The 23581-nt window shown below is 42.1% G+C and overlaps 2 protein-coding genes across 2 annotated transcripts in view; both read right to left on the bottom strand.

Moving 5' to 3' along the window:
* LOC146706796 (uncharacterized) overlaps window positions 1-23581 on the bottom strand; it is a 378960-nt gene that overhangs the window by 57820 nt on the left and 297559 nt on the right. The window lies entirely within an intron of this gene.
* Window positions 19404-22337, bottom strand: LOC146706799 (uncharacterized). The gene is made up of 4 exons (XM_085465035.1): window positions 21317-22337; window positions 21007-21162; window positions 20651-20743; window positions 19404-20517 (listed from the first exon to the last, which is right to left on the bottom strand). Exons 1-4 carry the CDS (start codon window positions 22196-22198, stop codon window positions 20206-20208), a joined length of 1443 nt encoding a protein of 480 aa, XP_085321161.1. The 5' UTR covers window positions 22199-22337; the 3' UTR covers window positions 19404-20205.

The following is a 23581-nucleotide window of genomic DNA, read 5'->3' on the forward strand; positions in this document are numbered from 1 at the left end:
ATGCTTGTTGTAAGAAAGCATTTTGAGTGCCCAGTAGAAGAGCATCTTTCAAATGCAAAGTTTCTCATTTCAACTTTAATTACTGCACATGATTAAGGCGATAAGAGTAAATAAGGCTTCCAACAGTGGTTATTTCTTATTATCATATCTTATTTTTATTGGTTTTATCAGTAGATTGTTGTTTCACTCCCACCAAAAACATCACCGTAAATAATCTTCTGATTCTGAATGACCATTTAAAACAATAAACAAATTGTTCTGAGTTAATTTCAGTTACGGATGTATCAGTGACGTAAATGATATATCGGTCATAATCGGGAGGCTGTTACATTTTTATTTTTTTTTACTTGTTTTGACTTGTCTTTTCTGGGGCGATGAACTTTGCAGAAGGTAGAAAGATTTCTTTTTTGGGGTCTTTTTGTGCATTTGCAAGTTTAACAGTTTCTGATGCTGGCAGCAGCTTAGCAAATGAAGGTGTAGCTGAGCCCCTTGAATGAATTTGTTTCGTGCCATTTATGAATCAATCATTTAAAAGACCTGTAGCAAGACAATGACAAGGCTGGCTGTCAGTCTGTCTCACCATCTGTTCTTTGCCTGTCTTGACTGCCCCTAATTGAATTCACTTCAGATATGCGAGGCGCGTTTCTGAGGCCCAGAGTAAATGCACTGGCAGATGCCAAGGGCGTCTGGAGGAGCAGTTTCTGTGTTTCAACTAAAGGTTTTCCTCTGTTTACAGCATTCCCTCAAGAGTGACTGCTGCCTGTGCCAATCTGTGCACTGGAGGGGATGGGGGTCTTCATGACGCCATTCACTGACAGTGATGCATTGCTAAGCTGCCTACTCTTAAATGTAACCATTGCAACTATATCCCACCTTTACACTAACCTGAAATCTAATTCTGAGTCGAAGCCTGAAACCAGGTCTTAATTCTCAAGCAGGACTTTGGAAACATGTGATAAATAAGAGAATAGTTCAACAAGTTTAAACAGTCACAAAATTTCACACAATCTGCCCTCTGTGAACCACAACACGTTTCAGACATGCAAACTGGCATCTCTTCAAAGCAATACTTTAATGCAGGGGCATTAACTGTCACAGTCCTTGTCCTCCTGGTTCTCCTGCCAGTTTCTCTCTCTCCATCTGTGTGTGTGTGGTTACTGTGCCCTACCTTTCAGAGGCAGGATCCTCTTAGTCCACGCCCTCCGGCCTGGCCCACCTGCCCCTCATCTGGTGAGCAGTCGGCTCCCTTTAAATACTGAGGACGTTCCTTCTGTTGGTGCTTGAGAAACCAGTCGTGTTGGAGGCTGTAAGTCTGTTTACCTGTGTCTGTGGGTTCTTTTCACGCCACCCTCTTTTCTGTCCAGGAGCCTGTTTCCCTCGTGAGCGATTCATTTGTGCAGTGGGAGAGAGAAGTCTGAAGATTGAGCCTACTCTACCAGACCACCTGTTTGGATTATTGAACATAGAAACTGTGGGCATTTTGACTAGAGACCGGTCCACCAGGTATTATAGGAAAAGCCATAAAGCCTTTGAATGAAAACGAACGCTGCTGTGACAGTGATGTAGACTGAATGAGAGAAGTAATATTAATATTTTCTCTGAATACGAGACAATTCCGTTTTTTACGAGACGGTTGGCAGCTACTAACTAACCTTGTGAATAAAATAAAGTTCACTATCAGCAACATCATAGCACCCACCCAACTGTATAGAAACTCCGTCATGCTAGCTAGCACGCAGTACGAGTTATTGTAACTGACTGTAAAAAGTCAGCACAACGAAAATAAACTCCACCTAAACTTGGTTCATATCTGACCCAGATAGACTGCAGGTCATAACTTCTTACCTGAAGTTCAGTTCACCTGATACTCGGACCGGCGGCCGCCTCGGGTCTCTCCTCCTCGGGTCTCTCCTCCTCCTGCCTCCCATTTCCCTCATCCACCTGCTGGCCTCTGTGGAAGCTCCACCATAGCCACCGCCAGAGCTATTTTTACACATCTGCCAGCACCTCGCCAATCCACCACCTCTCATTGTTTATACCGTTACTAAAAAACCCCAAAAAACATCGGCCTATAAAAACGAAAAATCACCATCGGGCATACCGGCCAGTCCAGCTATGTCCAGATGGACAGAATCAACTTTTGGAGATTTACTTACATGGATGATTGAGCATGCATCAAGACGTTTTAACCCTGCTGGTCTGTTTTAATAAAACGGACATGGTCAGAGCCGCCATCCCCTCTCCATCACTGTCATCGCTATCCTTGATAATGTACAAAAGAGGCCAAATTTTCCACACTTGATCTTCTCTACAACATGTTGGCTAACAACACATTCTCATCCCAACACGTAACATACAGACGCTACCCACATAACACAATTGGCATGGGCCGGATCTGGCCCACACAATGTGCTTATACATGGCCCTCATACCAAAGAATGATGGCCATCATTCTTTGCGGTACGTGGGCCATGTGTAAGTTGTGTGCAGACACACTGCTGGCCCTGTGCTGGCCCAGAACAGTTTCAGCTCTGGCCCCAGATGTCAGCCTAATGTGTACCTCAATCAAGCCATGTAATAACAACATGTGCTGGAACATTATAGTGCAAAAGTAACATAACGAAACTCTGTTCAGGCAGTGACTGGACTGATTCTTATGTAGTGTTTTTCTACTCTCCCAGATTACTCAAAGTGCTCTATGCAACATGCCACATTCAATCACACACTTTCTCTAAGCTGACTGCTTCCTAACTATATTCATACACATTCACACTCTTGACATGCAGACTAGAGCAGCCAGGGATCGAACCACTAACCTTCTGATCAGTAGGTGATCTGCTCTACCTCCTGCGCTACAGCCACCCAGTGGTAACAATGAGTAAACTAGGTTTTGGATAAAGTGTACACTCACAAACCTGTAAAACCTGCATTTGAAACGTTGGCTACCATAGCAGTATAGTATTCCAACATGGCATTTGGGTCTACTAACTGAAATAAGAACATAAACAGTGCCATCATTGCCAGACCTGGCCCACATCTGGTTGACATACACCCTGCCATGACACCAGTCAGTCAGAAGTGCCAGCTTGATGCCGGACCCGACCCAGACCTGTTTTCTATGAGCCTGGGCCACATAAACCAAACCACAATCAGGCCAGATGTGGCATGCTATCACATAAACAGTGCCATCTACACCAGGCCTGGCCCATATCTGGATGACATATCACTTACCATGCCAGAAGTCAGCCAGCAGTGCTGGCTTGACACCAGATCCGGGCCAGACCTGTCTGCTATGTGGGTACGTGACAAATTGTCAGTGTGTTACGTGTTAGGAATGAGAATGCTCTTAAGGTGGTTAGCAAGAGGAAACTCTTCTGCTACAACTAGCTTTACTTGCTAGTCTAGCTGTGTTTCCACACAAGGAGCAGATTCTAAGCAGAGCCAGTGTTCGCTATTAAAGACCCGAGGTCATAATGAGCACACGCAAACCACCAGAAAAAGGTTGCTAGCTTCTCGGCATATCCAGCTCAAGTCATTGAACTATCACAACTTCCAAAAGCCAACAGGAACTGATTTGTCTGTTCGACTCAACTGAAAAACTTAGTTGCCAACACAGCGACACACAACAGATCAGAAAACAGCAATTGGACGATCCCTGATGACAAAGCACGGTGAAAGAAGAAGAAACCCGGCTCAGGCAGGAGCAACCATGTGGTGGATGAAGGAAAAAGAGGGGAGCACTAAATAAAATTTGTGATAACATATTGTAAAAATTCAATTAGCTGAAGAGATGTGGTCCTCTAATGACCTCATGTGAGTAAGTGTTTACTGGTTAATAAATCTTTTTTATGTTCCTTCAGTGTGCCTTTGCCTCCTGCTGCTGCCTTTATTAAACCATACATTTGTCTTTTCAAATCAGTAGTAAAATCTGACCAAAAATAGCTCCTGCGTTACGCGCTCCCTGTCTAAACAAACAGCGTTGTCAATTACGCCGAATGAGATACCCGAGCACAGCGTGACATGGTGTCGTTTCCGAACTCTACATTATACAAACTACATCAAAGATTCAGGGTTCTGGAGACGGATCGAGGGAGTCAGAGAGGGTTACTTTATTGTCTGATAGGGAACATATTGACTCCTCCATTCTGGCACTGCAGGTCCTGAAATCTACTAAATCACACACACACGCACGCACACGTGCACGCGTGCACACACACACAAAATAAAACTCGAAGGTCACAGATTTGATAGACTGGGTCCTTTGGTGCTGAGGCCCAGTGGTAAATCTTGACATTGTGTGTGATTAAGTGGGAGCATATGAGGGCTGTGCTCATGCACATGGGATCATAAGCTGCTGGTTCTGTAATTAAAAGACCTCTTTTTAATTATTAGGAGATAAAAGGGGAGTGTCTGACTACTAAATCAATACACGTATATATCTGATTTACACATTAATCTACTTTAAGATACAAGTGGCACATTTTGAGCAATGCTTGTGTATTTAAATGGTCCAGGATGAGCACAGTGCATGATTTAGTTTTAATTACATTTGATCAATTTGAAGTTTTTTCCACTTTTTTCCTGCCACAAATCGGCTAACCTATGAGTTATTACATTAGGATGTCGGGCAAAACCTTAAATCTCTAATTAGCCTCGTGTTACTTTCAGCTGCTCCCTTATTCACAGGCCACCTGCCCAAACAGGTGTGATTGGGCATATTGTTTTACTCTGGATGTCTTCACTGAGGGGATTTGTGCCTTCTCCTGGGAACTGAACTGGAGATCATTCACTGGTTAGACAAATGGCAAATATGTAAAGCCCTATACTTAGCCTTGTGGCTCGTGTAAGTCACTTACACATGTAACCAGCTCCTCTCTGCATGGTGCTAATTATGCAGCTCAGACACTTCATTCCCTTCATGCAGCTGAATCTGTATGCACCAATTTGTGCTGTTTTTGCATCAATTTATATTCAAATAATTTTTTTATGTAGAGAAAAAATTAAAATTTGGCACCGGATACTCAGCATAGAGCCCACTGGAATAAAATGCAAGCATGACTGTCTCACTTCTGTGTCACAGATAAATAATTATTCCCATCTTATTTGGTTAAATCTGCTACACACTATTATAGCTGGAATGTCAGCCGTGGTTACAATTCCCAGTATTTTACAAACTCTTTGCAGCTAAAGGTCTCGTCTAGTTTGGCTGAAGTAGAACTTGTTTATTTCACACAAACACAATCCTTGCTATTCTGTCTTGTAGTCGAGTGGATCCTGCAGTCTTTCAACAACATGTCATGTAAATATCTGGGAACTGGGGAGAGCAGCTGCTGGACTTTTGGGAAGGTGATGTCATGTCTTGTCTGAAAGAGAACTCTAGCTGCTCAACAGACCGGTGTCTTTGACTAATTTGTATGTCATCTGATTGTTGGGTTTTCTAATATAAGAGGAGTAATATAAAGTGCTTTGAGGAGACCTCTCTGAGATGCTTTTTTTAAAATACTCAGTCATGTTCCTGACTTGCTTTCAATAAACCTGAAATGTTCCTCCAGCTGTTTGTTGTTGTTGTTGTTGTTGTTGTTGTTGTTGTATCACTTACTTCTCTGGGCTTTTGTTGCCTCCATTCCACCTTTTTTAAGAACATGTTGCTGCTATCAAATTCACAATGAGCAAATATTTTTGATGAAATCCTAAAACATTTCCGTTTAAACATTTGATATGTTTTCTGTGTTTTCTATGCTGAATGAAACTGTTTTTATGAGCTCTTAAAATAACTGCATCCTGCTTCATCTTAAACAGCATCCCAGCGTTTTTGGAATCGGTCCAAGTGTTGCATGTGTTGAGTTCGTGGTCGTTAACAGCATAACCTCAGTAACAGCAGCTTAACGGCAAGAAAAGGAGATGAACACAAAATCTTTTTCCAAAAAAGACAAAGAGTTTCTGAATGCTGACTATGTAGCTGAAAAGATATGCCATAGACGAAGAAAACAAACAAAAAAAACAGACTTCTGTCATTTCTCATCTAGCAAACTGTCTTTGACCAGTTCTACCAATTCAATTCAATTCAATTCAATTCAATTCAATTTTATTTATATAGCGCCAAATCACAACATAAGTCGCCTCAAGGCGCTTCATAGATACAGAGAAAAACCCAACAATCATATGAGCCCCTATGAGCAGCACTTTGGCAACAGTGGGAAGGAAAAACTCCCTTTTAACAGGAAGAAACCTCCGGCAGAACCAGGCTCAGGGAGGGGCGGGGCCATCTGCTGCGACCGGTTGGGGTGAGAGAAGGAAGACAGGATAAAGACATGCAGGTTAAGCTACTGAAACAGTCTTCTTGGATCTCTAATTCACCGCACATGAGAGATGCCTGAAGAAGAACCCAATTGGTAAATTTGCCTAATTATTTTCTTTAAAAAAAACAAATCATGAGAAACTACTACCAGCACTCGTCCTACTACCTTTTTGTACTGCCGGGTAGTTAGATGCATGTACAGCTTGATGAAGAAGTTGTGTTCAAACACTCTACATCATTATAAGTCATGTACATTTGCAGTATGGAAAACATTTCACATAACAGTCAATGCAACTTTAGTTAATACTGCAAAAAGGAAATGTCTCGCACTCGTCCCACTTCAGCTTATTTTCAGACTTCCCAATGTTGCAATTTTACCACGAACTCCTAAAATGTGTTAACCACTAAAAAGGAAACAAGCTGAAAGAAACATGTGAAATAAGTCTCACTGAACTGGCATCAACAGAGTGTCAGCAGTGTGTCCTTTTCACTGTAAGTGCAATTATTTTATTTTATTTTATTTTTTTACTATTTAATTTGTAAAAATTAAATAGTAACACACACACACACACACACACACACACACACACACACACACACGTAGGAAAATATTTAGTATACACATCCAGAAATGCATACACTATTATATATTGTACATATATTTATTAGTTTCAGATTAGCCATTCTTGTATTTTGCTCGTTTGTGTTGTTGTGTTTGCACATCTCTGTTTCTTGTGGGGCTCGCACACAAGAATTTCACTCGCATGTGCTGTGCCAGTGTGCCTGCACATGTGATGTGACAATAAAAGTGATTTGATTTGATTTGATTTGACATGCTGTGACAGCAGACGTTTTTCAAGTTGTACAAGAGCAGAGACACTGCAGGGGTCAGTTTTCTGAAGCGCAGGAGGAGTTCCTTTGATTGGTACAAAGAGCCAGAGCTCGACAGGAAACATGGAGTTAAACTTGTTTCTATAACCAGACTATAAAGACTAAAATAGGTTCATACGTCCATAATCTATTCAGAGATTTCATGGCTTTGTCAAGGTTTGACGTTATAAAAAGTGTTATACAACGAAGCTGTTGGCAGTATCACAGTTATAACTCTCCTGAGCAGGTAAATGCTTTATAGATGAAGTCTCCTGTGGTGTTACAAGGTCACTAACATACATAACATCACTCTGGGTTCTTGGCTAGCTTAGCATTAGCATGCTGTCAGTGCAGGTGCTTGTAGAGAGCCACAGATGTGTTAGCAGCTTAATGCAGTCGTGAATGCAATTTACATCGTGCACTTGATCTTTTGTGCAATAAAGATCAAAGTTGCTGCAGACTGTGCCACTCTTTTCCTCTAAAGAATCAGTCAGTCCTCCAACAATGTGCAATTGAAATGTACAAGCACGATCGATTAGCAAGAAGCCTACAGTCAGTAGTAATAAACTGTGTGTTAACATTCAAAACTCCACCTATCAGAGTACTCTCTGAACCAGCAACACTCATGCCAACATCCAAGTTTTCTTCCATAATTATTCAAACAGGCAGTTACTCTTTCACACAGGGACCTGGTCTGAAACAAAACCATCTACAAGATGCTTTTATTCTGTGAAAACACTGGAAGTTCAGACAGTTAGATTTTAAGTTTACACTCAAACAATATGTCTCCTAAACCATGTAAATAAATTCTTCCATATTTAAAGTTAGAGCCATCGTGACTACAGCCTCCAAAACCAAATATTCCGCCTTCTCCGTCTGAAGCAAATCTGTAGAAAAAAGAAGCCGCTGACATTTTTAAACTAACAGACAGGTTCAGAGTGTAACGTGTTGCTGCACTTCTTAATAACAATGAATAGTTTGACTCTATGAGTGCAGCCAGAACCAAATGCCAAGACTGAACTCATAACGCAAAAGTACAAGAATGTACTGAAAGCACTTTGCAGTCGAACTCGACTTTACGAACCATTTTTAAAATGAAGCCTTTCAAACTATGAAGTAGTTACTCAACCAAAAACAGGAGCACGCATCTGTGACCTGCGACTGTAAATGTAACGCCGTGGAGGAAAAGAGCCCACCCACCATCTGTGAGGAGTTTCACTTTTACCACCAGCGCTAACAGGAAGCTGTCACTAAATGCATACATGTGCTTGTGTCAGAATTGAATGCTCAGCTCCAACACATCATACAATATAATATAATTTATTCTTTTATAATGACAGAACTGAGAGAATCCCAGTTCGCGTGCCTGTTGTACTGGGATTCCTTCCACTGGTTTGATGCTGCAGCAATTCTCACACAGTTTGACCATCATGTACTGGATATGTAGTTTTTTTCATTTACTGGTATTAAAGAGAAGCGTTAATGTCTACGTCTTATAAGAAGCACTACTGACTTCTCACACATTTCCACATGTTGCACAGCAACTTTATCTCACAGATAGCTCACATCGTTCCTGATAAAGTATCCAGTAAACAGACATCCTGCAGGTCAGCTGTTACACTCTGAACTGAAGCAACGTATCAGCATGAACCAGTTTAAAAAGCTGTTCAAAAATTTTTGCAAAGTACAGGGAGGGCTCTGATTGGGTGTTCTCACCCACTATTTTCACAATACTGATGTGCATATATGTGTGTGTGGGTGCATATGTAGGTTTATAGATCTGTGAGCGTGTATATCTTTTGACGTGTTACTGGGGTTATAAAACCTACATGTAACAAATCGTAATGAAGAATTGATGATGGAAGAACAAGTGTCGACTATCAGTTACTGAATAGAGGCGAGGGGGTGGGATTAAATAAGCTTGTGCTTCTTCCGACTCTTTTTGAACATGTAAGTGGTTCATAATTATTAATGCTTTGTTTTCCTTTTCTTGTGTTTTCTCTGGTTGTCTCTTTTTCTCTGTTGTTGTTATTCTGTTTTAACACCTTCAAAATAAAGATTCGATACAATAAAAATTCGGGTTTACATGGTGAAACGCTTTGCAACCTTTCTCTGGATGACTCCTGTGCTCCATCTAAGCCCGCAGATTTATCCACACACACTTCTAGCAAAACAGTTCAGCCTTATATCAAAAACATATCGATTCTCTGTCAGCTGTGTGTCATCAAACCATTTCAGGGAAGCATTTGCACTGTGTTATTTTGGCTAGTAGGTTTCTCGCTCCCTGATTGGCTCTACTCATCGTAGATTGTTCGTCTCTACTGAAATAAACTGGCTGCATCTTTGAGTATAAATCAGTCCATTGTTGGCAGATCACCTGCAGAACTTTCTGGCCCCGTCAGTGCATCCTTACAACTGGTGCCTGACACTAATCATTATGTTCAAAGTGCACAGACGTCTGTCTGATGACCTGTTGTTTCTCTGGCGTTGTGGCACAGAGAGCTCGACACTGCAGTTTAAGAAAAGAAGAAGTAATGAAATACACTTAAAAAAATAATGAGTGTGCCCAAAACAACTGGGAAAACCTCGTTTTGTCTTTTTAATTGTTTGAATGTCAGGAAATTAGCTTGTTTAAACCACTCACTTTGAGTCAGTTTATCCAAGTGCTGCACAGACGTTTGGAAATTTTCTCTCTGTCTCTTTGTGTGTTAAAATGCAGTGAGTTAAGCCCCCTGTTTTACGGCACTCAGAGGCTTTTAGTTCTTTCTTCCGTGGAGAGTGACAGCAGAGGAAGGAAAGGAGTGGAAAAGTGAGTGATGGTTAAAGACACGCAACAAAAGATCTCCTGCTGAACCCAGACTTCGCTGCTGATTGTTCACAAATGCCGATGATCGAACAGGAAAATGAAAATGAGGAAGGAGGTAACATCAGGCAACGATTCCAAAGTCAAACAGGGAGCACTTACTTCAGAATACGCTGGTTGGATTCCAGCTCCGGTGGATCTGCAGGCCCGACTGTCCCAACTCAGCCCTTACATTTCAGAAGTGTCCGAGGAGCAGCTCTGGTCCAAGCTGCCAAAGCAGTGTAAAGTTTAAAGCTGTACACAGTTTACAAGATGACACCTGAAATGAGTGACTGAGCCCAGAAACTCAGCACGAGTGTTTACAGAGGTCCCAGCAGCAAATTTCAAAATAAAAGACCTTCTGCAGACTAAACGCTTCACAAATGATTTTGTGCGATGCAACATCACAGACACCCCGGAAATTCCCAGAGTTACAAGTAAAATAGAGAAAATAACTACAGTTACAGTTAAAACAGAATAAATACAAAATGGAGCAGCGGCGTGTTTACAGCACAGACACTGGGAAATGCTACACGAGGCCAATTAGCTGACTGGGAAAAGCTGGTACAGAAAAATGGTGAGAAGAACTCAAATCAACAAGGCTGTAAAGAACCAACGATTAATAAAAGAAAAATGGAAATGAGCTGGTGATGTCTAAACTGTTTTACATAATGTGATGTTAAAAAGCAGTGTACAGTAGACTAAAGTGTGAATCAAAGGAAATGCAGTTTGTACCAATAAGAGAAAAACAGACTGAAGTTGACTGAGTGTTGAGCCCATCAACACATCTCCTCACATAAGCTAAAAAAGGATTTTTTGGGTAAATAAAATAGAAAACCAGCTTTTCCCAGATTCTGCAGTGAGATATGAAAGTCTGCTTCTCAGCACGGGTATTACAAAGCAGCAAGTGGAGCAGGCTGATTGATGATTAAGTAACGGCTGCCTTCGACATTTCCAGTTCAAAAGCAGAGGTAGGATCCTCTCCATGAGCAGATTCTGTGAAATTGCACTTAAATATTGGCGTGGTGATAAATTTCCTGCAGGGTGAGATTTTTCTATTCACATCAGGGGAAAATTAACATCAGATATGACAGCATCGTCTGCTCTCCGTGTCAATAATCTGACATTTGAGATGACATTAGCAGCACGTTATAGAGCTTCACCTGCCTGATGTGTCAGGTCCTCAACATGACATATTTAACCCAAGTAGTCATCTTAGGAAGGTTATTAATAAAACACATTAATGGTCTCATTAGCAGAGATTTCCATGTCAGCGTGCTCATACAATATTACATATTAGTCACAGAAGGCTCATGCACCGTCAGTCCGATAAAGAACACCCTTGAATTTATTTCATCATTTTCCTGAAAAGAAAAAAAAACATAATGAGGTAATTTAAAAAATGTTATCAAAAATTAACAGATTTCATGATTCATGATAAACATGGACGTCAATAAAAGCTCTCAGCAAAACTTAGTCAGCTGCACAGGAGATCAACTGAAGGCTGGAAGCATATTATATCAAATATCAAATATTAAAGAACAAAATATGCATGTAAAGGTAACCATAAACCACACCCATAATTTATTTATATAGCACTTTAAAAACAACACATGGCCGACCAAAGTGCTGTGCAGCAGAAATATACGAAGTACAATAAGAATAATAAATACAGTAAATACATAACAATGAAACCTTTTAACCTGGATTTAAAGAGCACCACTGATGTCGACTGTCTAATGTCTCTAATGTGAAGAGGAAGATCGTTCCAAAGCTTCGAGGTCACAATAGAGAACGTCTCTAAGTTTCAGTCATGATTTAGTGACTGAGCTGACCGGAGTGAACGAGGGGGGACGTAATGCTTAAAAACCAGTAAAAGGATTTTAAAATAGATCCTAGATTCAATTGGAAGCCAGTGTAAGGAGGCCAGAACCAGAGTAACACGATCACGTTTTCTTTTACCAGTTAAAAACTGTGCCGCAGCATTTTGCTCCAGTTGCACAGAGTGCCCTGGGCAGCCCTGTTAAAAAGGAGATGCAGCAATCCAAACGTGAGGTTATAAAAGCATGGATGGCATCTGGAAAGAAAAGGCTTGACCTTTGACAGACGTGTGAGGTGATAGAATGAAGGTTTCACCACCGCATTTACGTGCAGTGTCGAGTTTTACCCCAAGATTAGTAACCGAGCTCTTCAGGTGAGGAGTCAGAGCAGTAAAGTCAACATCTGGAGTAACAGAGGAATGACTGGGACTGTACGTTCATTAAAATGTAAAACATTTACAACCGTCCAAGATAAGATAACTACAACTATTAAAATGGTTTTCAAGCAACTTTCAGTACAAGAACAGGACGGTTAATACTACAGACACCAATGGAAATCACCTGCTGACACACCTGCATCTATTTAGAATATTGAACAAAAACATAATGAAGCATAATTACAGGAGTTTGTTAAAACAGGCAAACGGACAATGCAGGAAATTTCAGAAGTAAAGATACAGAGGATTAAAAACAGATGTGATATGAGGTCAATAACTGAAGTTATTGACCTCATATCACATCCATTCTTGTCCACAGTCTTGTTACCTCCCGTATTGACTGCTGCAATTCTCTTCTGCATGGTCCCCCCCAAAAATCCCTCCATAAGCTTCAACTGGTTCAGAACTCTGCTGCTCGCATTATCACCAGAACCCCTCCTACCAGCACATCACCTGTTCTTCAGGAACTTCACTGGCTCCCTGTGAAATTCCGGATAATATTCAAACTTCTTCTGCTCACCTTCAAGGCCATTCATAACCTCGCTCCTCCTTACCTTTCTGACCTGTTAACCACCACCTGTTCTGCCCGCTCACTTCGTTCTTCTTCTTCTATCCAGCTTGCTGTACCTTCCTTCCGCCTCACCACCATGGGAAGCAGAGCTTTCAGCTGCTCTGCTCCCAGAAATAAGAAGCATTGGTTCTCTCCCCCAGTTTAAATCCCAACTCAAAACTCATCTGTTCAAATCTGCATATTCACTGTGAATCCCCTGTTTGTTCATTTTATCTTGTGCTTTTGTTTTATTGTTCTTATTCTGCCATTGTTTTACTAAGTGTTTTATCCTATTGTAAAGTGTCCTTGGGTGACTTGAAAGGCGCTCATAAATAAAAAATTTTATTATTATTATTATTATTATTATTATTATTATTATTATTATTAAGTCCTGAATATGGATTTTGTAGTGTTACTTAGTTTTGATTAAAATATTGAATAAAATGAGCAAAAGGGAATGAAAGTAGGTACAACAAATAAAGAGTCCTACGTCTGTACCGTTGTGTATTTAGTGCTTCATTTTCATTCATTATATTTGTTGTGTATGGTGACTTTATTAAAAAGCATATAAAAAGCTGCAATTACTTCTGGATACAATCAAATTTTTTTGACTCCACTGATACAACGATTGTAACAAAAGGATGAAAAAGTAGTTTTAGGGAGCTTCAGATAAGACCCTGCATGTGGTAAAGTTACACCAACATTCATTTAGTTATAGCTGTAGACAGTGTTGATGTGCGACACACATACCCAGTCTTAAAGTGTGTATTAGCATCATGGCCTTCACGCTGTCAGTCTCAGGCTGAAGAACCTGACTGCTAACAGTCTCAGTGTCATTTGCTTTTATTGTCATCCAGAAGTGATCAGCAGGCCTCTGTGATCTGTACAGCTGTGTCTCTGAGCAACTGCTGAACATGGAGCTGCTTTCCTGAATTACGCAGCGCAGAGAAAGCCTGTGCACAGACGTTCACAGCAGCATGACTCAGTCCACTGCTTTGGTCCACACTAAAATATCTCAACACCCACCGGATGGATATCATGAAGTTTAGTGCGTCAACTGTTGCCAGATGATCTACTTTGATCACCGCCTCGGTAACCGCAGCCTCACATTTCTGGTAGCGGGACTGTCCCCGTCTCACGGTCCCTGGATTTTGTCCTTGTTCCCTTATAACGATTGTCTTTCACTTCATGGTTTCACACTCGTACCTTGCTGTTGTTGTATCCTAATACAGAGGTTTGGTTTTTCATTAATGACTCGTTCTGTGTTTGTACACGCATTCTTATTTTCAAAGCTGAACTTGGACATTAGCGTGTGTGGATCGCCTCGCTGTCACTGTGTGGGCTTTAGCACGCTGATGTCAGGATTTACCTTGAAGCCTCACTGTGCTTTGCTGCATTGCTTCTTGTTTTGTTTTCACTCTTTGGCTGAGTTTTGGCAGCATTTATATTTGTAACTCTGCCAGCTGGGCGCCTGCAGCCTTCCAGCCAAGGTTTGTGCATTCTTATCATCCAGTATCGACCCATCCTTCTATACTTCCAGGGCATGCAGCTTGGGCAACATTCACAGTATGAAGGTAAAATTTTGCATGCCTTCATAAATACACTAAAGTTATTCGGGGGCTGGTTCGTCAGCAGCTAGTGCTTTTGTCTAACGGCTCAACAGATGATGTCAGAAAGCAGACTTATTATTTTTCTCATTTCCCTCTTTGTTGCTGCCACTCACCTTTTCTGTGTTTGTACACGAGTCAGCAAAGGTTAACAAACTTAAGAAATGAAAAAATAATCAAAAAATGAAAGTTATGGCACTGAGCAGACATGCTGCAGCAGCAAACACCACGAGTCAGAGTCGGGAAGGATCCGTGTGATATAACCAGTGTTGGGACTAACGCGTTATTAAGTAACGCGTTACAGTAACTACGTTATTATTGTGGTAACGAGCACGGTAACTAGTTATTATGCCAAAATCAGGAACGCGTTACTCGTTACTGGGATTTAGATGGGGTCGTTACTCGTTACTTCGTGTGGTGGCATCGCGGAGCTTCCACAGATTCAGTAACATTAGCAAGTGGTGGAGGCAGCAGGTGGATGAAGGAAAGGGGGACGCAGAAGGAAAAGAGACCCGAGGCGGCCGCCGGTCCGAGTGTGAACTGAACTTCAGGTAAGAAGTTATGACCTGCAGTCTCTCTGGGTCAGATATGAACCAAGTTTAGGTGGAGTTTATTTTCGTTATTCTGACTTTTTCGTACTGCGTGCTAGCTAGCATGACAGGGTTTCTATACAGCTGGGTGGTGCTATGATGTTAATGATGTTGAACTTTATTTTGTTCATAAGTTATTAGAGTTGCCAACCGTCCCGTCTGGTATTCAGAGAAATATTACACGTTTCTTATTGAGGTGAAAAGGAACAGTTTGCTGGAGTTATTCTGTGTCTTTGCTGCACAGCTGCCTCTTCTTCTCTCATCCTCTCCCCCTCCCTCTCCCGTTTCTACTTCAGTCATGAAACTGATCAATGATCAGCTGATCGGCTTTTCTCTCTTGTTTGTTTATCGCTCACTTTGCGCCGAAAGAGGAAACCAGCGGATGTCGCGCTAAACAACAGCAGCACGTTTAAGCTTGATCAGCTGTTGTTAGAATGTATTTAATATTAATTTCTAGTATCAGCTGATGTTTGCTGGAGCCACAGTTCAAAAAAGCTGCTGGTCATGATGTGGGTTTGGATATGTGGTGAGAGGGAAACATGAAGATGAAACCAGGAGATGTCCTTACTGCACTGAAAAAAAAAGTTCTTTCAATTTACTTGATTTTATTGTGTACATCGGTCCCACATAATATGAATAAGTATGACTGACTTAATTTTCCACTTTCCAACAAGTAATAATTACTTGTAAAGCCAAAGTATTTCATTCAAATCAAATCAAATCAAATCACTTTTATTGTCACATCACATGTGCAGGTACACTGGCACAGCACATGTGAGTGAAATTCTTGTGTGCGAGCTTCACAAGCAACAGAGTTGTGCAAACACAACAACACAAACGAGCAAAATACAAGAATGGCCAACCTGAAACTAATAAATATATGTACAATATATAATAGTGTATGCATTTCTGGATGTGTATACTAAATATTTTCCTACGTGTGTGTGTGTGTGTGTGTGTGTGTGTGTGTGTGTGTGTGTATGCACATTTTTACAAATTAAATAGTTAAAAAAAAATTTAAAAAAATAAATAATAATAATAATAATAATAATAATAATAAAATATATAAAATATACAGAGTTGAATATGTGCAAAACAAGTGGCATTTATATACAGTGTGGAGTGCATAATGTTAAAGTTCCAGTAGTGAAGCTGAGGTGTCTATGACGTGTTCAGCAGTCTGATGGCCTGATGGAAGAAGCTGTCTCTCAGTCTGCTGGTACGGGACCGGATGCTGCAGAACCTCCTTCCTGATGGAAGCAGTCTGAACAGTTTATGGCTGGGGTGACTGGAGTCCTTGATGATCCTCCCCGCTTTCCTCAGGCACCGCTTCCTGTAGATGTCTTGGAGGGAGGGAAGCTCACCTCCAATTATCCGTTCAGAGCACCGCACTACTCGCTGGAGAGCTTTGCGGTTGTAGGCGGTGCTGTTGCCATACCAGGTGGTGATGCATCCAGTGAGGATGCTCTCAATGGCACAGTGATAGAAGGTCCTGAGGATGCGGGGGCTCATGCCGAATCTTTTCAGTCTCCTGAGAAAGAAGAGGCGCTGCTGCGCCTTCTTCACTGTTTTGTTTGTGTGTACTGACCACGTAAGATCCTCAGCCAAATGTACGCCAAGGAACCGGAAGCTGCTCACTCTCTCCACAGCAGCGCCGTTGATGGTGATGGGGGTGTGTACTTCTCTGCACCTCCGGAAGTCCACTATCAACTCCTTTGTCTTTGCGACGTTGAGGGTGAGATGGTTGTCTTGACACCAGTGGGTCAGGGCGCTGACCTCCTCCCTGTAAGCCGTCTCATCACCGTTGGTGATAAGACCCACCACTGTAGTGTCGTCCGCAAACTTCACGATGATGTTGGAGCTGTTAGTGGCTGTGCAGTCGTAGGTGTAGAGTGAGTACAGGAGAGGGCTCAGTACACACCCCTGTGGAGCACCAGTGTTCAGTGTGATGGGGGATGAGGTGATGCTGCCCAGTCTGACCACCTGGCGTCTGTCAGACAGGAAGCTAAGGATCCAGCTGCAGAGGGAGCTGCTCAGTCCTAGATCCTGCAGTTTCCTGTCCAGCTTCGAGGGAACGATGGTATTGAATGCTGAGCTGTAATCTACAAACAGCATCCTCACATACGTGTCTCTCTTCTCCAGGTGTGACAGGGCAGTGTGTAGTGTCAGGGCTATGGCATCATCAGTGGACCTGTTGTGGCGGTATGCAAACTGTAGAGGGTCCAGTGAGTCGGGTAGTGCAGAGCAGATGAAGTCCCTGACCAGCTTCTCGAAGCATTTGCTTACGATGGGGGTCAGGGCTACAGGTCGCCAGTCGTTCAATGAGGAGATGGTGGAGGATTTGGGTACAGGGACGATGGTGGCCATTTTGAAGCAGGCTGGGACTACAGACAGAGAGAGGGAAAGGTTGAAGATGTGCGTGAACACTCCAGCCAGCTGAGCCGCGCATGACCTGAGGACGCGGCCGGGAATCCCGTCCGGACCAGTAGCTTTGCGTGCGTTCACCTTCCTGAAGCACTTCCGCACATCCTCCTCAGACACAGTGTGCGCACTGACGTCATCCGCGGTGCGCACACTGTCCGGTCTCATGGTGTTCGCTGTGTCGAATCTAGCGTAGAATACGTTTAGATCCTCACACAGAGAGGCCGTGGTCTGCGGTGTGCTGGTTTTCCCTCTAAAGTCTGTGATCGTGTTTAGTCCCTGCCACATACTCCGCGGGTTGTCAAACTGTTGCTCCACCCTGTCCCTGTACTCACGTTTGGCTGCTTTGATCGTCTTCCGGAGTTGGTAATGTGCGTGTTTGTAGTCCGATGTGTTCGCGGAGGCAAAGGCGGTGCTCCGTGCCGCCAGTGCCGCGCGAACATCTCCGTTAATCCAGGGTTTTTGATTTGGGAAGGATTTAACTGTTCTGGATGGGACGACATCTTCCACGCATTTCCTGATAAATCCGCAGACTGAGTCTGTGTATTCATCAATGTCCCTAGCAGCCACGTGAAACATTTCCCAGTCCGCGTGATCAAAACAGTCCCGCAGCGCAGACTCCGATTGGTCCGTCCAACAGTGCACCGCCCTGTTACGCCATGGTACGTAAGATGGCGCCGAGTATGGCAGCCTCGTCGCGAGCTCCCCCAAGCAACAGCTTTTTTCTGTGTTTAATTTTACTTTTCCTTCATTTTTTCGCGAGTAGCACATGTCTCCTTGTGTACGACCGACAAACCTTACTGGACATAAAAGACGGTCTTTCTTATAACTTTCCGGAGTTCAAGTTTTGCAACACGGACGCTCCGTTTGCAGACCCCCCATTCATCTCACCTGAGACGCCTTTGTTCTCTGGCCCTGGTGGCCGCAAACGCCGACGCAGAGGGAGAAGATCTGGCGTTCTGGTTCGACTGAGACGGCGCACTTACAGACCACCGTTACCCAGTTTATTACTGGCTAATGTGCAGTCTCTGGAGAACAAGCTGTGCGAGCTTCGGGCACGGATCTCATTCCAGCGAGAGATGCGGGACTGCTGCGTGATCTGCCTCACAGAAACCTGGCTATCGGACAAGGTACCGGACTCCGCAATACAACTACCGGGGTTCTCCGTGCACCGCGCGGACAGGTCACAGGATCTTACTGGGAAAAGCAGAGGCGGTGGTGTGTGTTTCATGATCAACAACAGCTGGTGTGATTATGCGAACGTGCACCCGGTGAATTCCTTCTGCTCACCGGACCTGGAGTACCTGATGATTAAGTGCCGGCCATTCTGGCTACCGAGGGAATTTACAGCAGTGATTATTACGGCTGTTTACATTCCCCCACAAGCCGACACTGACCGAGCACTCAGGGAACTGTACAGCGTGATCAGCAGCGAGGAAACCGCACACCCAGAGGCAGCGTTTATCACAGCCGGAGACTTTAATAAGGGAAACCTGAAGAAAGTCTCACCCAAACTCCACCAACACATCCACTTTAACACTCGTGGAGATAGGCTACTCAACCACTGCTACACCTCTTTCCGGGATGCGTACAAAGCCCTCCCACCGCCCTGTCACATTAGATTACTTAAAAAAATCATGTTCGATGTACATACTGTTTATCTGTTACCAAAATATCAATGTATTACGTAATGTTGATATATTTTAAAGTTTAACACCAACGTATTTTTGATTGTCAGTGGTACTTAATGAAATTGTGTAACATAAAGGCATTATAATTATGTTCCTGCAACACAAATTATGGCTTTAAATCCTACTTAATTATTTTAAGTCAACTTCATAAAAATTCAGTCCTTGGTTTCTTGCCTATGTACAATATAATAATGTAAACATAAACTAAATGTTATTGACAAAAAAGGCAAAAAAAAAATGGGAGTGCTGAAAAGTTCACCTTTATTTTAACAGCAGTGAAAACAGCAAGCATATAAACTTGTTACACAGTTTTAGCGATTGCCTGCAGATATAACTGAAAGAAAGATTTAAAACATTTGTAAATATTTCCCCTCAAAACTGACCTTAGCAGCAATACAAGAAAGCTACAAATAAGTGCTTATTAATGATCCTGTCATCTTACACATATTTGTATTTAATTTCACAATTAAAAGTTTGAAACTAAATTAAGCCTACTTGGAAAAAGAATCAAAAAGCATCCATGAACAAACAGGCTTACACAAATATAACTTTTTTTTGCATTTAACATTTCTACAACTCCTGTTACCTGGAGTTTAAGAGGCAGAAACCAGCAAGCTGCTTTGAATGATCACGTCTGTACATATATAGAACAACTTCAGCTTAAATTGGTCTTCCAAAACTCAAAGAGGCAGCAAGCTGCTATTAAGGATAAGATATATCTTCATACATGTCACATTTTGTATTTAGCTGTACAGAATTTTTTTACTAAATTGAAGCTTAAATGACACTGTCACATAATACCAAACACCTAAAGGAATCTTCCTTTTGAACATATAAGCAGGATGTAAAGGTTGACCCAGAGCACATTGCTAAAAAACCTCTGTAAACATTTCTCGCAATACAATACCACCAAAAGGAAGAAAAGAAAAAAAGTGTCACCTCGAAGTGCAGTCACATGAGAAAAAACAACAACAACAACAACAACAAAAAACCCCCAAACAAACAGTATCAGCAGTATAACATTGCAGTTTTTCGTTTTGTGTTCAGTAAAGAATTGCTGAAGTGCAGTCTTTGACCCTTCAGTGAAACAGACGGTTTTTGAGAGCAAGAACTTTGTTGGAGAGTTTAGCTCCATCCAGTTCCATGAAAACCTTCTGGAAAACCTCAAAGGTGTAGCGGAGGTCAGCAGGGTAGGCAAGGTTTAGTGCATACATGAGTCCAAATAGCATTACCACAGCAAATGCTACATTATCCAAATTCTTCACCACCCTGATGCCTTCAAGGACAACTCCAATGTCTTCTTGTTCATCTGCTGAAGCTTGTTCTTTAAGAAGATAAATTCCAACAGTGGTGTCTTCAATGGCCTCATTGATGGCGTCTTCATCCATGTCCTGTAAAAAATACATAAATAAATAAAATAAAAGTCATGTTACTCAATCCATGGCAAGTGAGCAATATGATGTACTGGTGAAAGTCACCCCCCCACCCCCCCAAAAAATAAAATAAAATACCCCAAGTACTTACCACATACTCCCGGATAAGGTTGTCAGGATCTTCACCCATGTAGATACACACTCCCTTAATGACACACTCACGTCCAGCATTAACATCTTCACACTGAAATGAAATTTGTGTGATTAGTATCTTCAGTCAGCCCTTCTCATTGATTTTAGGTTTTAGTACTGTACTTTACATGAATGCTTTCAAAGTAAAGGCACACATACTAATAAAGTTGACTAAGTAGATTAAAACAAAAACAAGCAGATGTAAAAGTAGTACAAGATGACAGCATTTATCATTGGAAAAACATTTACAATTTTTAACCAATTAAAAGTTTTGTCCAAAAGGGGTCATAGTTGTGTTAAGGCTTTATCACTTACATTATCCATTTGTGCCACAACTTTTTTCAGTCTTTGTCCAAGCTGTCCTCCTCTTCTTTTGAACAGCTTCACCAGGTTGTCTAAGTGGAGATCCATCTGAGACAGGAACTTTGATTGAAGGGGGATTGTGGTAATTCTTTTAAACTCAGCATTGATCTGAAAACATCAGCACAAAAGAGTGAGCTTCAAATGTTTAACACCAGGAAGAAGGCCACAATCACCAATGCTGAAGAAATTGGCTGTTAAATGTGCCTAAAGTATTTTAGCTTAACACCTCTTCCAAGAACTCCCGGTGTGAGTCAAACTTTACCTCATGGACATCAAATAGAGCAGGCCATCTTGCCATGAAAGCCTCTACCATTGGTGCACCACGAACAACTTCATGTCTTCTGTAGGCAAAAGTCTTTTCCATCTTGAATTTCACCAACTCTCTGTTGTTCTTCTTCTTTATGTCCAAGAGTAAAGTTTTCCGCATTGCCTCCAGGCTCTCCTCAGTTTCTTCTGGTGGGTATGTTGGGCAAAAGTTAACTTCTGCCCTCTTTGCTTTTTTGACACCAAAGGCTGCACTGCATCTTCCAACAGGTTTGTTCTTTAGAGAGTTTACAGTCACCTCTGGGCAGCCCAGTTTTCGTAGCTGGGTGCGATAGTTTGAGAGTTTATATTTTAAACTGGTCTTCCATCCTCCAAATCCAGTGTTGGAGCCTGTCTCAGTTAGACAGGGATGCTTCTTGATCAGACTCTGAGCTACTTGATCCATTTCTTTATCACTGACATACACTTTATACTTCACAATTTCCTGCACCAAACCTTCAAGGATGGCTGACTTCAACTTGGGATCTGGAATAAGTGCAGTTCCATTCTGATTGTACGCAATTTTTGCCTGCTGAAGTTGTAATTCAGCATCATACGAAAACTTGGGCACATAAAAGACAGCAGGCCAAGAAGATCGTGAGCTTGTTGACTCACTTGATGACAACACATCCGTGTCCACAGATCCACCAGACAGGTACGAAGAATCGTTAACAGAGGAACAGCTGAGGGCTTCGGAGTCCTGGACAGGATCAAGAATGATATAATCCTCATGCTGCATAGTGGTGGGTCTTGACATGTCAATAACTTTAAGAGTCCCTCTGTCTGCCACTTCTGAAACTGAGGTAAGATTAAGGAACTCATTCCCAAACAAGGGATCCATAAACTGAAGTCTGAAATCGCCCTGAAGACCACAATGTCTCTTGACTTCAACAATGAGATCCTCAATTGATTCAGGTGGTCCATTGGAGAGAGTGAGCCTTTGACAGGTTCCATCAGTCAAGATGATCTTTAGGATCGCAGGGGTCCCCATTTCAAGCAGCTATTCTGTAGACGAAAAAAAACAACAACAATACATCAGACACCCAGAAAGAATAACTTCAGTTTAGTCTTCATACAGTTACCCATACATATCAGTCAGTTATAAAAGGTCAGATATACAAAAAAAAAAGAAAAAAAAAAAAAGAATGTATCTAGTGAAATACATGTGACTGAACTTATTACAAATATTTGCACACCTTTTATTTCTTTATGCCTTTTTAAAGTCACCATGCGGACTGATCCGATCTTGTAGTCAACCAGTGGATAAGTGTCAAGGAGTTCACGGAGTGAAACAAGAGTGAATATTCTTGCAGATACTGGGTTGAGCTCAAAAGCTCTGTAGTGCTCCCTGTACCAGCCACCGAGCTCTCTGACAATGTAGAATATGCTCTGGTTTACAATGCAGATGTGGTTTATTTCACAGAATTCTGGCAACCCACCAGCTGCCCTGTGGGCCAGTACCATTCCCTTCCTATAAGTTATGCCCTTTATTGTCACACACTGTGCAAGGTTTATCTCTAGAATGTCAGGGAATGTTTGCCTAATGACTCTAGCCATCTCCTCTTTAAGCAAATCCACTGGAAAAGTTGATACAGCCGAGACCTCTAGTTCAGACTTGCCAAGAGATGGGGAGCTTAGATGGTAAGCTATCATCATCTGATGCTTTGAGGCCAAGGAGAGAGGCACATTCTTAAAGCAGCTTGTGTGTCTCATGACCTGCTTGAAAAAGCTGTGTTTGGCCTCGAAACGCATTGTCCACAGCCAAACAACTGGACCAAAAAACCTAATCATCTGTGGATAGTGCTCCAAATAATGGTGTTTTGGTAGTAGCTTAACATCAGGAAACAGTGTCTGGTATCGCTGTCTGTGCTCTATAATTTTGCTTTCCAAAAAAGCCAGAGTCATCACTATGCACAGGGGACACGACAAGTTCTGTGATATCCTTCAGAGTCATGAGAACAAGCCATGCAGGCTCATCTTCAGGCACAAGTGATCCAACTAAAAAAGGCAAGAACCGGAGCAAGCTCCAGTTCTCATGCGCATTTCCTCCTACTGTTTTGGTGCTAGAGAAAGTTTGTGACACTACATGAGGTCTGTTTGTCTTATCTTCCCATTTGTAGGGGAACTTCAGAATCGCATTGTTTAAGTCGGCTAAAGTGAAAAACTTCTTTGATATAAGAACTGTCAAGCAATGAGCCAACTCTACTGGGATTATACCCTCAAA

Source organism: Copadichromis virginalis, linkage group LG7 (assembly GCF_057382275.1).
Source record: "Copadichromis virginalis isolate Kocher_CV1m ecotype Utaka linkage group LG7, C_Virginalis_male_GT1.1, whole genome shotgun sequence".
In the NCBI taxonomy this organism is placed as follows: domain Eukaryota; kingdom Metazoa; phylum Chordata; class Actinopteri; order Cichliformes; family Cichlidae; genus Copadichromis; species Copadichromis virginalis.

Coding starts and splice junctions, on each gene's coding strand:
- LOC146706799 (XM_085465035.1), bottom strand. CDS start 22,198: ATGGATCCCTTGTTTGGGAATGAGTTCCTTAATCTTACCTCAGTTTCA. Junction 21,163..21,316: donor CTCTATTTGATGTCCATGAG/GTAAAGTTTGAC, acceptor TGATGTTTTCAG/ATCAATGCTGAGTTTAAAAG. Junction 20,518..20,650: donor ACCTTATCCGGGAGTATGTG/GTAAGTACTTGG, acceptor TATTTTTTACAG/GACATGGATGAAGACGCCAT.